At 41.1% G+C, this 15,512-nt stretch overlaps 1 protein-coding gene across 1 annotated transcript in view; it reads right to left on the bottom strand.

Moving 5' to 3' along the window:
* bin3 (bridging integrator 3) overlaps window positions 1-15,512 on the bottom strand; it is a 50,794-nt gene that overhangs the window by 7,849 nt on the left and 27,433 nt on the right. Inside the window, exons 6-8 of the mRNA XM_010876004.4 lie at window positions 14,516-14,556; window positions 6,152-6,293; window positions 4,584-4,718 (exon numbers count right to left, since the gene is read on the bottom strand). Coding sequence (XP_010874306.2) covers window positions 4,584-4,718; window positions 6,152-6,293; window positions 14,516-14,556 — 318 coding nt within the window. The remainder of the gene's footprint in view (window positions 1-4,583; window positions 4,719-6,151; window positions 6,294-14,515; window positions 14,557-15,512) is intronic.

Genomic DNA, 15,512 nt, shown 5'->3' with positions numbered 1-15,512 from the left:
CAAGCCTGTGTGGTGTTCTGTGCCCATATGTAGTATTTACAAGCCAACACAGAAAAACAAAGCAGTGATCATGTAAAAAACTATTACAAAAAAATAAAAAGAGTAGGCACCGCACAGTATACTGCTAGAGAGAATAAAAATGTATTAGTAATAATACATTTCCAAAGCTATGGTTTTCAATAAGCAAGACTCAAATCAATTGCCGTTTTAACTAGCAATTTCCAGAAAAGTCTAGAGATTTGCGATATATCCAGCTACAGCTCATGTCTGTAGCTGGACATACAGTGGGGAGAACAAGTATTTGATCTGTCTGTAATTTTTTATCATAGGTACACTTCAACTGTGAGAGACGAAATCTAAAACAAAAATCCACAAAATCACATTGTATGATTTTTTTATAATTAATTTGCATTTTATTGCATGACATAAGTATTTGATCACCTACCAACCAGTAAGAATTCCGGCTCTCACAGACCTGTTAGTTTTTCTTTAAGAAGCCCTCCTGTTCTCCACTCATTACCTGTATTAACTGTACCTGTATAAAAGACACCTGTCCACACACTCAATCAAACAGACTCCAACCTCTCCACAATGGCCAAGTACAGAGAGCTGTGTAAGGACATCAGGGATAAAATTGTAGACCTGCACAAGGCTGGGATGGGCTACAAGACAATAGGCAAGCAGCTTGGTGAGAAGGCAACAACAGTTTTCGCAATTATTAGAAAATGGAAGAAGTTAAAGATGACGGTCAATCTCCCTCAGTCTGGAGCTCTATGCAAGATCTCACCTCGTGGGGCATCAATGATCATAAGAAAGGTGAGGAACATAATGTATGTAAGATGTCAAACAATTGTACATTTCAATATGCTTTTCCAATAAAAGATAAATTAAAAAATTAAAAAAAAAGAAAGGTGAGGGAACAGCCCAGAAATACACGGCAGGACCTGGTCAATGACCTGAAGAGAGCTGGGACCAAAGTCTCAAAGAAAACCATTAGTAACACACTACGCCGTCATGGATTAAAATCATGCAGCGCATGCAATGTCCCCCTGCTCAAGCCAGCGCATGTCCAGGCCCGTCTGAAGTTTGCCAATGACCATCTGGATGATCCAGAGGAGGAATGGGAGAAGGTCATGTGGTCTGATGAGACAAAAATGTAGCTTTTTGGTCTAAACTCCACTTGCTGTATTCCTTCCCTCAGTAAGAGCATTGAAGATGGGCCGTGGCTGGGTCTTCCAGCATGACAATGACCCGAAACACACAGCCAGGGCAATTAAGGAGTGGCTCCGTAAGAGGCATCTCAAGGTCCTGGAGTGGCCTAGCCAGTCTCCAGACTTGAACCCAATAGAAAATCTTTGGAGGGAGCTGAAAGTCTGTATTGCCCAGCGACAGCCCCGAAACCTGAAGTATCTGGAGAAGGTCTGTATTGAGGAATGGGCCAAAATCCCTGCTGCAGTGTGTGCAAACCTGTACAAGAACTACAGGAAACGTACGATCTCTGTAATTGCAAACAAACATTTCTGTACCAAATATTAAGTTCTGCTTTTCTGATGTATCAAATACTCATGCAATAAAAAGCACATTAATTACTTAAAAATCATACAATATGATTTTCTGGATTCCGTCACTCACAGTTGAAGAGTACATATGATAAAAAAATGACAGACTTCTACATGCTTTGTAAGTGGAAAACCTGCAAAATCGGCAGTGTATCAAATGCTTGTTCTCCCCACTATATTTGTGTCACTGACGCCGACACACTGACATCAATGAAACAAAAGGCTTGAAATGCTACATTGTTTTTAGCATTGCAAAAACATCCACCCTGTACACCAGTCTCTCTCTCTTGCTTTTCCTAACATTATTAGACACTACTTTCTTAACATCATTCTCAAATAATAAGACCATTCTCTAGAACTGTTCATGTGTTGGCTCCCAGACTCCTTATAAAAGACTTATTTTGAATGTAAAATACAAAAACCGGAACTCTTATTGTTGCTGCCAAATCTCTAATGCTGTCTGCATTACACATATATTTTAGCTAATGAGTTGCTACAGTTAACTAGCCTTTTACCTTTGGCTGTCTCTCAAACGATGGCTACCTGCTTTATATGAATGTGACAGCCACTTAATGACAGTTCCACACTTACGTACGTGACCTCACTCGCTAACTTGATACACCAAACGTCGGGTGTAGGACATTGTTGCACAGCTCTAATTCTTGTGCGATAGTAATCTACACTTGATTTGGTTAAAAAAAATATTTAATAAAAATATTCACTTTTTCTGTGGCAGCCCATAACAATTTAGCATTGGCGGTGTGCCACTCTGATTACAAAAAGGGGGAAACACTTGTTCAATATCATGATGTAAGATCACTTCCAGAAATGAACCCTTCAAATCATGAACGACATCCGATGGCTCTACTGATCAAACAAAAACATCACCATATTCTAAAGATTTTGCTCACCCTTCAATCCATAGAGAGGCATAATGAAACAAACCCTAACTCGATCGGGCCAATGATGTGTGAAACAAATCTCACTTGTGTAGAAATCTCTCAGATATGATACACACCACCTAAGGCCCTCCCAGAGTGAATTGTTCCTTTAATGCAATGGGGGGCATGTAATAGGCCACACTGCCAACCACCAAGGCTGGCAGAAGGCTGTGGATCTTGCAATGAATAACACTGATCTAAGGTATTTGACACGTATACAGAACACAGGCGGAAAAAGAAATAAAATGATCAAATCAATGATCTCATCTCTATATATGTTTTCTTTACAGCAATTCTGCTGAAAATGAGTTCAATTTAGGAAATCAACTCACAACTATTTCCAGAACTAAAATAAGAGACATTGTGATCATGTCTCAATTTAATCAAGGTACTGAATTATTGTTACTTTAGCTTAGTGAGTTTACAGTGTATAATTATTATGATTATGTTCTAGCCCACAATCATCCGCTCCAAAGTAATCTATTCCTGCAGATGAATCAAGTTGCCTACTCCTGAAAAATATAATAAAAAAAACCAAACATTTAGAAGCATGTCAAAGTAACATATATTCAAACTGTTGCATTTTTATTCAGTATCATGCATTATGGAAAACCGTAATCCAGAAGAACCACAGGGAATCCGCACTCAGACAATGTCCCACATATCCAGAATCCATACAGGTGGACAGGCATGTGTCCGGTCACGGCTGAGGAGAGCCAACCCCCTGCCAGTAGTGCTTACACCGCAGGACAAAGGGAGGCATTGTAACGGTGCCATTTAGCAGGTCTGGGGGGAGAAGGGGTGGGGGGTTGGACGGCGGAGTCCTGACTGAGCATGCAGGGCCAACAGAAGGGGGGTGGGGGGGGGGTAACCCCGGGCCGAGGTCCACTGGGCTCCTGTGCTGACCACCCAGGAGTGGCTGTACAGGAGGAGTGGGTGGGTAGGCTGGCCAGCCCGGTGCTGCAGTCGGTCCCTCTGACCCAACTGCACAACCCCCTACGCACACACACGCACCATGCTGGAGTTAGAGATGAGCCCTCCGAGTGAGTTTGAGTCATCAGCACTCATTACTGTTTGAAGTTGCTTCAGCTGTGACTCAGTCTTTTTCCAGATGACTGCGTACAGACATGCTTCAGGCCCAATATATCATTTTCATCCACAACACATCCATCTTAAATCCTCATTTTATAGGGCCTTTGATCTACAATTCCATAATCATTGGTTTGTAAAAGGATAGTGACACAGTGATGTCCAGCGTTATATTAGAGCTATTATGAAGCAAATAATCCTGAGCATCTAACAAGATTACCAGAACTACCAAAACCAGACAGACTACCTCCACTGACACCATCTCCTGAGCTGTGAAGATTAGGCAATTGGTGCTGTTACACAAGAATGTCTTTACTCAGCCAGAAGACTCCATTCTACCCGTCTGCTCTACAGTTGAGGACACTGTGTCATGAAGACACAGACCTATGAAATAATCAAAGGGCGCAAACATACACTTCCTTTGAACCCCCAATCTGCGTGCCTGGCGGTAATAACTGAGTCTGAGACCGTCTGCAGAGTCTGACAGACAGCTGTCTGTCTGTTAGCGTTTGGGGGTGTGGCGCCAGCCTGGTCTAGCGACATGGCCACTCCTCAATCAGATTAGGCGTGTGGCAGTCTTTATCCTAAAGAGGAAATGGCACCGCGGGGGAGGGGGGCGTGTGTGACATTGGCGGGTTCGTGGCTTAGCTGCTGAGCTGGTTAAAGTCAGGCAGGCTCGCTGGGCTTCCAGGTTAGAGAGGGGCTGGAGCCAGACAGACCTGGGCTTCCAGGGCTAATCAGGGAGGCGTGGGCCATCATTGTGGTTTAACAACATTAGGACAGGGTGGAGCGAGACAGTAAGGATCTCTCATGCCATCTCCATCTTTTGACTGGGATTGGACAATTATTAACACATTTTGTGTTACCTGAATCTTGATCTATATCTAAGCTGCATAATTCACAACTTTGCATACGCATCACATGGCTTAGATGGCTTACAGGAGGTAAACTTGGCATGTTGCATGTGTGCACCCAGTTATGCACTATGGCTCACCTGTGCCCGGATGAGTGCCTCAAAGCTGGGCTGAAAGTAGTCGATGCGGCTGTGGTAAAACTTGGGCATCTCGTCCAGCAGCTGCTTGTTCTTGGCTTCAAAGTCTTCTCTCACCGGTCGTAGCTCTTCCCTGGCCTGGGGGAAAATAGAAGACTAATTAGGCGGTTTCAGCGGTTATATGCCAGCTATGTAGTTGTGACCATAACTATTGGCACCCTTGCACATTCTTCAAATAATTCACAATGTCTTTAAAAATATGTTGAACTTGACCAAAGTATTTGGTCTCCAACGTTTGTGTTGGAACAAATATAACGTTTTAAATGAGAAAATAAAATGTAATTGACAAAACTGACACTCTAAGCTGAATATCTTGAACCACTCCTGTGCGCTTTTTGAAGTAGGTTTGGAGTCAATGTCCTGCTGGAGAACTATGGCCTTTAATGGCGTCCCACTTTCTAATACTCGGTTCAACACTGTGCTCCAAAATGCCAAATTATTTCTAACTACTTCCATAAGTTGCCAATAACAATGTCCGGGACGTAGTATTTTTTGTGGAAGATTTAATACATCATTCAGATTTTGGTATTTTGTTCAACTGCAAACCAAAGAAATACATTAGTAGACATCAAAAGATTCTGAAACTTTAACAGTTTATATATTATCTTTTTAGAAATAATGGTACATTATTTGAATAAAGTGCTAGTGTGCCAATACATTTGTCCATGACTGTAAAAAAACTAAACAATGAAAAACAATAAGAGATTCTCCTCCAGAGACGAGGCAAAAAAAGACTAATCACGACCACAAGTTAGGAGGAGTGGGTTAAGTGGGAAGAGTTGGCAGTTTGCAGACCACACCACCACTGACCTGCAACCTGTGTGATGTATTAGTGTGTATTCCATTGGTGGGCATTGAGAGATGATACCTAAATGAATATGCATAATGTGTGTGTGATTGTGACGGTAAAAAGGTATCATGTGTGCACTAATGTTTATCTTAAGTATCTACTCCTTCTGTCTGTCTTTACTGAGTCTACGTTTAAATGTTGTGTTAGTGTTTTTGGTCAGGATCATTTCTCAGCGAGCTGTGAAATTCAAATGCCAGAGAAATAAGGGGGCCTCTACTCTTTGTGCACCTGACAATGCTTTTCTCAATGTGTGTGGGTGGGCAGCCATGAGAGGGTGTGTGAGCCTGCGTTGTATTGATATCTGTGAATGTATGTGCGCTGCCGTAGAGGACTTGGTGAGTGTGTTTCTACAATACTCCATTACGTGCCTGTATATGTACGGCAGCGCCTTTTCAAAAGGCAATACTTGAGAGCCTGGTAGCTTGCGTGGGTAAAAACGAGTTCTCATGTACAGTATGTTGCATGCGCTCAACTATTTTTGTTCATATCCAGTCAGCATGTGTGGCTTGTTCAATTTTCAAAACACAGAGGCCATGTAATGCAAGAGAATAAAGCCTGTCAATTCTCCTGCTCCGCAGAGATGGGGCGGGAGTTCAAGTGGACCAACACGTGCCAGCAGCAGCTCTTAGCAGAGTTCTGTTACATAAACAGAGTAGTATACCTGGTGTAGTTTGACCATGATGGGGCCTGTCTTCTCCTTCTCTTCATACTTCTCTACTTTGGACTGTAACCTCCTGTAATCCTGTAAAGCCTGCTCCCTTCTTTTCACTGCCATGTTGAGGCTGGGGAACACACCGCTGTACCTAAGATGCAGAGAGAGAGATAGGGGAAGGTCTTGAATACAGAGAACTCTGCAGGACCACATATATTATATAGAGAAAGTAACTGCGCTGTGTGTCTGAGGTATATTTACATAACACTGTTCCGTGCGCATCAGAGAAACAACTACCTATTGAGAGACGATCAGACTAACACACCATGCTTTGTGCAATGTGTCATCAATTAAGAAAAATCTAAACTAAATTAGAAATTGAAACAAATCCTACCAAAATAAACCAAAGAATAATAGAACATTTGCATTAAAAAGTAGAATAGACTGAGCAAGGAAAAAGTACTTTAACCACTGACAACCTTTGGAAATAAGGTTAAAAAAAATGTCAGGTGTTTGAGAGGTCTCCTGAATCGATACACAAACAGCACAAACCAAATGATTCCTCAAGTCCTCAAAGAGTAGAATGTTAGTGTACAATCGAACTATCTCCAATTTATTATTTAATTACTATAGTGAAACTAGCATGAAACAATTAGATTTCACTTATTTTATTCAAAATGAACATACATTATTTTAGAGAGAATCCTTGTATTAGGTACTAAAAATAGGAAAAACTGATCTGTAACTTAGCAACAGGAGTCTGTGCCTCATCCTGGGACTTACTTGCCTAAACACACTGGTTCTGTGCATGTGCTTTTATTGGGAAATACAGTACAGAAATCATGCAACTCCATTTATTTTGCAGCAGAATACATTTAAGATATCTAGTTGGACATTTGGATTTCCACCCATTTGAGAGCACTTTAATATACCTATACTGTAAGAAAGGTATCACATTCACCATGAATGTTTATTTATACAGGTCTAAAGGAAGATGCGTAAACTGATGACATTGCTGTGTGTTTCTATGAATCATCTAGGATGATTTCATACAGACTGAATTTAGATTTAGCCTAGTTTCCTGAATGTCTACAACTCTCACTAGTATAAAGTATGCCAGTGATTCACCTTTTACTTAATCAATGTGGTTATCCTCGCAAAACAGGTGAATGTAGAAGTTAAAACCAGCCTACCTCAACCAAGGCTCTAAATAAAACACATTAGTAGCACTGGTGTTCCTAAAAAAAATAAAAAATATTTCCTGTTTTACCAATGGAACAATTGACTGACCTGCTGGTCATGGAAGCGCTAGGGGTGGGACGATATGAGAATTTAATGCCACGATTACCCTGCCCAAAATTATCCCGATTTATGATTTTATCTTGATTAATAACAATTCTGGTTTATAGCTCAAAACGGCTGATGAGATATTCTTCCATTACATGAATATTGTTCCTGTGCATTCAAAAAGCCATTACAATAAAATAATCAAAGAATGTTTTTAATAATGTACTAATACTATAACATGTAAATCTCTAAATGTGTATGGTTGCCAGCTTCATTGACAATACATGGCAGAGGATGTTTAGTGGCATTTAGTGAGATACTGTATGCGCTCTGTTATGGAAATTCTTGAATTAATGTACATTTGAGAAATGTCTGCCTTTCTATTAACTGGTATGTAAATCTGGTCTTTGTGACACACGTCTGCATAATATCAGTGCATCATTAGTTACTCCGACCATTTGTTAACCTGCCTAAACCAACAAGGGTATCCTTTGTTCTTCAGGAATGTGTCCAACTGTCTTTTACGATGTTCCCCTAATGTTGTCTTTAGAGAATGAATAAGCAGTGTCCTTGGTTCCTTGGTATAAGGTTGGGAGACAGCAAAATGTGCATGCACTTCAGTGCACATTTTATTTGCCCTATTAGCTATCGATAGGCCTATTTGATGTGTCGATTCTTCATTAGAACATTATAATTCATTATATCAGCTACCCATCATGTTGTGCACTATGTATTGTGCAGATCATGCAGATAGACAGTGTTATTTTGGAAATTCGATTCGTCTTCTCTTGTCACATTTAGTAGGAAAGCGTTAACAATTAGCCTACAATATAAACAAAAATATAACTAGGAAATTGAAAGATCTGTATAATAACATACACCTCCGGAAAAAAGAGACCACTGAACTTTTTCTTTCCTTTCCAAAAAAGTTGACAAAGAAAGTTTTGAGTGAGGAACAGAAGCCTTAAATCTGCAGTGGTCTCTTAATTTTAAACCTTCTGTTCCTCACTCAAAACCTTCCTTTTTGACTTTTTTGGAAAAGAAAGAAAAAGGTGTGATGGTCTCTTAATTTTTTCTGGCGCTGTATATCCTATTAATATTTCCTACAATTTAACAGGTTTTTTTCTGCATGCATCTCTCGTAGCTGCATGTCTTCAAGCATGAAAATCATTGGTTTTTGTTTGAGCTAAACATAGTTTCACAACTGCTTATTTTCCACGGTAGTGGAATGGACAAGTATTTGCATATAGCGGGAAGTGGGCTACTAAGTTCAGTGGTTAGACTAGCACTGTTGCAAAGGAATTGGAAAACAAGTTTATTGTTTATATCATTTAAATACAAACAACTCAAGATTAATTTAATTTTGATTTTTATTGATAATATTCTTCTATTTACGCTAGTAAAGCCATTCAGAGTCATTGACAATACACGGCAGAGGGTGTTTAGTGGCATAGGACTAAGATGAGATGTGCTCTACACTTGTAAAATAAAATTAGCAGCCAGGGAAACTTCAGTGACTGTCAGAGGTTTTTCAAGTCACTCGAGAGGATTATCCTGATTAACGATTATGGATTTTTTCCACTTACTCCCAATTATGACATATGGAGAAATTGAGTATTTTCCATCACGATTAGTACGAACATCGTCTATCGTCCCATCCCTATGAAACACGTAAATAAATTTAATAATTAATGAGGCATTAAAAGGTGAAGAGGACTGCCCATTCCTCAACGTCAAGCTACACTCTTGCGGTTCCAACACTACAAGGGTGATGGTGTAAGAACTTTATGACAACTGCTGATGTAAAAGGCTACATAAAATATATTTGACTTTATTTTCCAACACGTTATTCTTTAGCTAGGTGAACAGTTAAGAGTAAAATGGCGTCTGGTATTACGGCCAAACTAAACCACTTTTGACTAATCTATCCAGAGCACATTGTTACAGTAGTTTTGATCTTCACCAAAGGTATTATCTGGTTATGATATTCTTTTTTTTTTAAATAGAAAAACGCTTCTTCCTTGCTGACCTCCCATGTAGGCCAAGTTTATGCAGTCTCTTTCTGACAGTTGCCTCTTGAGCACTGACATTATTAGTGGCAAGGAAGGCCTGCAGATCCCTTGAAGTTGATCTCGGCATGTTTTACCACACACCCATATAGTTAAGATCAAATCAAACCAAGTTAAATCATTATGGCTCCACCAAGTTCCTCTGCAATGATTTTCTAATAATTTGCACCTGTTTTGGCACACCTGAAATTTGATGAGATAGTAAAGGTAGCGGTATTATACCGCTAAACTAAATAAAAATGCATAAGGAAATTGCATTTTTATTTAGTTTCAAGCGTAATTTAGAGGATTTAGCCCCTGATATCGTTTTTGATCAGACCAGTGTGTTTTGAGGGCTACAAAGAGAACCGGCAGACACTTTGTTTCAGCTAGCTAACTAGCAGCTGAAAAGAAGATAAAAAAAATGAATAGTGTATCAAAAGTACTGTTAAAATGATACAACAACACTATAGTGTATATTTTAGCGCATTAATTCACAGGATGTGGAGAGAACAAACACTGTGGAGGTAGTGTGAGAGTCCAGCTGCAGACAATCTCTCAGGTACCTCATCTCCCAGGCACCTCTACACTGCCACCCACTGGGACCTCATCTTGCAGGCTAGCATATCTATGTAGGTCTAGTTTTAATCTGTCAGGCCTTAGCTTAGTGAACTATAAAGGCTCTAGGGTCTATGGTTCCTCCTAGCAATTTAGCAAAGTGTGTCTGTAACTTTCCTAACCGTAACCTAATTTTCCAAGAAGACTTGTTTGGAATGGATATAGTATTCTCATAAATTTGATCGCTAGATAGAAATTAGCAATGCAGGCAGATGTAAAGAAGTGAAACTGTATATACCTACCCCCTTCCCTGAATTGGTCACACTTTAGAGCTCTGGCCTAATCACAGAGCAGAGGGCCTGTGAGGGGGTGGCCCGATGGGCTGGAGGAGGTGGGCAGAGTGACGTGAACTGGGCTCAGCCTCAAACAAGTCAGGATTGTTTCCCACAGGAAGTTGAGAAGGGAGCGGCTCTTTATCATTTGGGCGACGTCACAGAGCCCAGCCCCAAAGCCCACGCTCTCCCTCTATTTATAAAACATAACTTTAGCCTAATTTACAACAGGCAGGCAGGGCAGGGTGGTTGTCTTCCTCTAGTACTCCACTATCCGCCTCTTGCTCCAGTGTAGTGTACACATACTTAGAGTGCCAGGGGATTACGCAAACGCCCTCTGGGCATGAGTGCACTCCGACACGATTCCACTGGCCCGTGACAACATTACACACCACACTGGCTCATTAAAAACACAAAGGCTGACCACATTCTCCTCCTCCAAAGCACCTCACTTCCCACCACCTATCCACGTCACGAGGTGCAATGTGGTCCGATCACAGTAACACAATGGAGTAGTAATGAGAACAATTAGGTCACAGAAGTACAGCTCCAAGAGGATGCCAATGTGTGTTTTGGGGTTGTGATTAGAAATGATCTAAAGAGCCTCTCTGCGGGAGCTTGCTTGTATCAGATGTCACTGCGACATCTGAGTGACATCTGAGTGACTGTGGCTGTGTTCGAAGTTCAAATGTACATGCTGCATAATGATCGTTTTGGCTGAGTTGCTGGCTAGGCTGGACATTTCCCTAGACATTCACATACTGACCGGTCAGCTCCAGACGAGCCTATATTTACCCTGCCTTGTTTAGACCAGGCTTTGCTGGAGTAAGGACGGCCCACAACTGTCTATGTGAAAGGTCAGTCAGGGTGTGCTAGCTGGAAATAGCAGTTGGATGAGAAAGCTTGTTTTTAACAAGGTGATCTACAGTCAGACCCACAACCAGAGAAGCAGCCAGCCAAGCCTAGGACTGGACCAACAAGCCCAGCCAAATTTGAAGAGAGGCCTTGGAGGAATATTTGTCCTGGCAAGCTGACCAACCGCTAGCTGACCAACCGCTAGACTTATGATTAATAAACTTTTATGATTAATAAAAGTTCTCAAAATATGTTCAAGTTCCATGTCTCACAGTCTATGAAATGTGGAATTCTCAAAACGACAGCATTATTTAGGTATAATGAAAAAACAAAGTATAGCCTATTGCAGTTTGTTATGTCTATTGTAGGCCAACTATTGTGTAAACCAGAAGGCTAGAGACAGTGTGTTGCGTAAATGCCAGCAGAACCTTTCGTTTCAAAGAAAGGAAGGCTTGCTCTGCCGTAACATGCCCCATGGTTTGTCTGTTGATCAAAATTGAGGACACTTATGCAAGTTTGATACCTGATACACCTGATATTGAGGCAAGAAAAAACTAGGTAAGGCCTTTGAGAGGGTTTTGTGAAGGAAACATTTTGCTTAAGTCTAGGCTCAACGTAAAGAGATAAAAACATTTCTATGACAGAATTAAAATGATGGCTAGTTTATAAGCTATGTTCCACCAGCTGGCACCTCACCTAACCAGGTGTGTTCTCTCTACCTTTAGTTTATAAGCTACATCATTTTCAGTCAACTAGTAAACACATATTAATGCTTGAATTTGACAACAACAGAAAACAACAGAATCTTGAATTACTCCCAGAACAGGCTAAATGACCTTGAACTCGGGGGCAGTCCCTCTCTCCCCTTAGCTCTGCTATGTGAAAAGAGCAGATACGCTGGTTTGCTCTGTTACTGTCTGGCCCTTCGCAAAGGTCTTATGACAGGGCAGCCTTCCATTTCCACAAAGAGAGCAACAGCATGGAAAGGGAAGAAATAACTACAGCCTTGCCTCATTCAAACAACTCTCAGTAGGCAGGGAAGAGTCAAAGATCAGACACGGGTCCCCCGAAGCAAATCATGCCAAGCCGTAATGCTTCTTAACGCTGTTCGCTCAAGCAGGAAGTACACCGGAATCAACATGCTTCAAGGACATGTAACGATCACTCTGAGTCTTCAACCTCTCCTTCTAATAAGGGACGGATTCAGACCTGGGACACCGTGAGGACAGTTAACTACCAAGTAGAAACCAAACAAATGTTTTGGAGTTTTGGCTCTAGTTTATTGACCAATCACAATCCTCCTTTACAATAACATATAATATCCAGTATTTTCCCATTCAATTTTCCCATGTTTGTGGTGCTGATAAAATGTATCACCCACTCTAAAAAGAAAGGTTCTAAGAGTATCCTTTACTTTGAATCAGTGGGAGAGTTGGTTCTTCAAAGACAAATGTAAATGGGTATTGTAAAGAACCATTTATACTTGTTACTTAAAAAAACATCTACCTGCTCAAAGATATTCCCCAAAATGTTCTTCAATTTGTTCTTTGATTGAAGTAATAATGAAAGTTCACCCAGTTTTAATATGAAGAACCCTTAAAGGACCCTTCAAGAACATTTTCTGTAGCGGAGCACCCACTCTGGAAATGATACTTTAGAAAAGCGTACTTCTAATAGAAATAGAAAAGCGTAATGAAAATCATGATGAAAATCTAGAGAGGAAAGCAGAGGGACAGACAAAGGGAGAGGAGGAGAGAGACAGACATATTTGTGTTCATCAGTTCTCGGATGTGTTACTACAGTGAGTGTTAATACCAAACTAAGTGTAGGGTAAATGTGCATTCACACACACACACACAGGCACGGTACACACATACACAGGCCACTGAAGTGAAAAAGAAACTGTCCATTAACAGACGGTCCAGGATCAGGCCATTCTCTGCTTTATTTAAGATTCCACAAATGTTCTAAGCGATCGACATAAAAACATCAAGATTATTATGACTTCGCCAACAACAATAAACAATTCAGTAACTGGTCTGCTAATGGATTTTTTAGAAGCTTAATGTATGTTGGCTTAATAGATCAGTTCTCTATACTGTGCTGATGGCTGTGTCTCAACGCCACATACAGGAACAGGATTGCTGTGCTTGTTTACCTCGTGTTAAAAGACATTTCTTAATGAATGCAGGACTATTTTCTGTCCTTTTTCAATCTCATATGAGTGGCTAACTTCATCTGGCCTCAGAGCCCATCCTGTTATAGTGGCTCCCCACAATTTATTTTCCAATGTGGTGTGTGTGTGTGTGTGTGCATGTGCGTTGTCCTGAGAAAGTCCTGCTTTCCAGCCAATCCCCTGCCTCTGGCCCAGGAAGCTGGGCTCTCTGCCATATTCAAAGCTTGCCCACACGTCCGCCTGCCGCCCACCAGGAAGAGGAAATTAGAACCATTCCATCCTGTCATAGTTCCGCCACCAGAACACACCATGAAGACACCAATAGCACACGCACACAAACAAAAAACTAGGTGTGTTCATTTGTTCTTTCACTTTGTCAGGGGTTTGACATGACAAGATGAGGAATTTCAGACAGATTTATTTGGTGTAAACCGATGTGAAAAAAACACAAAGAAAATCATCAACAGAAACATTGTATCTGTCTCTCTTTGAAATACACACACAACTCACTGTAAAAAGCAGCCTCCCGGGAGGGGCCAGCAGGAGGAAGTAGGACCTTAACAAGCACTACGGAAGACGGGTGGGTCCCTGCTCCCAGCCTGGCCACACCCTCTACCGCCTCTGCACGCTCTGAGTGTGTGTGTGTGTGTGTGTGTGACCGGGCCAGACTTCAGGAATGGAATAGTACTCACTGTGTGATCCGACTGAAGGGGGCGAACGTAAGGAAGGGTAGCCAAGCACACGGTCTTCCAGACACACACGCATACTGACCCCCCCCTCCCCCCACACACACAGAGGCTTTTCTATCCCTGTGATATAACTGATTCTCCATGTCCCCTACCCCCTAACCCCTACCCCGAATAGCCTTTATGTCTACACTTAACCTAGCCCTTATGCCAAACTTCAACTTGTAACGCCTTCATTCTAACATTAACCCCCATTGTAAGTTTCACCCTAAGCCTAACCCCTGGAGGAAATAATATTTCTCCTAGTGGGGACCAGCTAAAAAACATCCTTACCACTCCCTACTATAGACAGAAAATATTTGAAGACATGGGCTCAGCTGCTTCTAATGTATTAAAAAAGGCAGACAGTAGGAGAGGCATAGGGCACTTACTTTTTCAGAGGATCGATTACAGTCTTGGAGATTTGGTTCACCTATAGACGAACAGACACAGGTCCATGTTAGATTAGAAGGCAATTATCTTAATATGAATGTGAATGGATATGCATTGAAATTAATTGTCAAAGCGTGTTGCATCAAGTTGAACCAAATAGTTAATCCAAGTTCCACTCATTAACAGCATGATGAAGCCTCCTCAGAAACCAACAATTGTTGACAACAGCACTCAAGACAATAGAGGGGAGGGAGGTGAGGCGGGCTCCAAAAAAAAAAAAAACTTTTGTTACGTTGACTCTTTTATTGTACACAAGCCCTGAAGAGAAATCCCTGAATATTCATCGAGCTCAACAATACAAACGAATGCAACTGTCAAGGGAAGGACATGAAAGAAAAGCCCCACTGATTTCAAATCCTGTGGAGGGTGGGCTGCCTTACAAGATGAAAGTTCTTTGCAAACAAACATTTTAACAATAACAGTTTATATTTTCCTTCATTCCCCTTCTCGAGCTGGAGACGACAGGGGAAGGGAGCGAGGGGGGCAGAGTTAAATGGAAGTAAATGAACATCTCATCTCCAGGCCCCCGGCCCCGATGTCAAAGTCTTATCGATAGAAGTTGGCACACAATTAAAGTTTCCAATGTCATTTACATTGCAGATTCAGAATTACTTCTGGATTTATACGTCTGACAGAACACAAAGTTAACCTGGCAAACAACTCCGGTAAAGAGCATCGCTAAGAACATTAAATAAGAAATAAGTGGCAAGAAACTCCATGAAGTGACAGCTGCATGAGAACAGTGAGGCTAAAAAAAAATAACTAATCACTTGTTCGCTAATTATTGGAGGGATAGTCAATCACAGACTTTAAGAAACAAATAATATACAACAGCATTAGTGATGGGAGAAAACAGATTGTTGCATACTGCAATGTGATTCTTGGATGATATTACATTGCTATTATACTCCAAGTATTGATTAGTAAATAATATAT

The sequence above is a fragment of the Esox lucius genome, chromosome 13 (genome assembly GCF_011004845.1).
Source record: "Esox lucius isolate fEsoLuc1 chromosome 13, fEsoLuc1.pri, whole genome shotgun sequence".
NCBI lineage: Eukaryota > Metazoa > Chordata > Actinopteri > Esociformes > Esocidae > Esox > Esox lucius.
The sequence above is the reverse complement of the archived record's forward strand: the minus strand, read 5'-3'. Positions and strand labels throughout refer to the sequence as shown.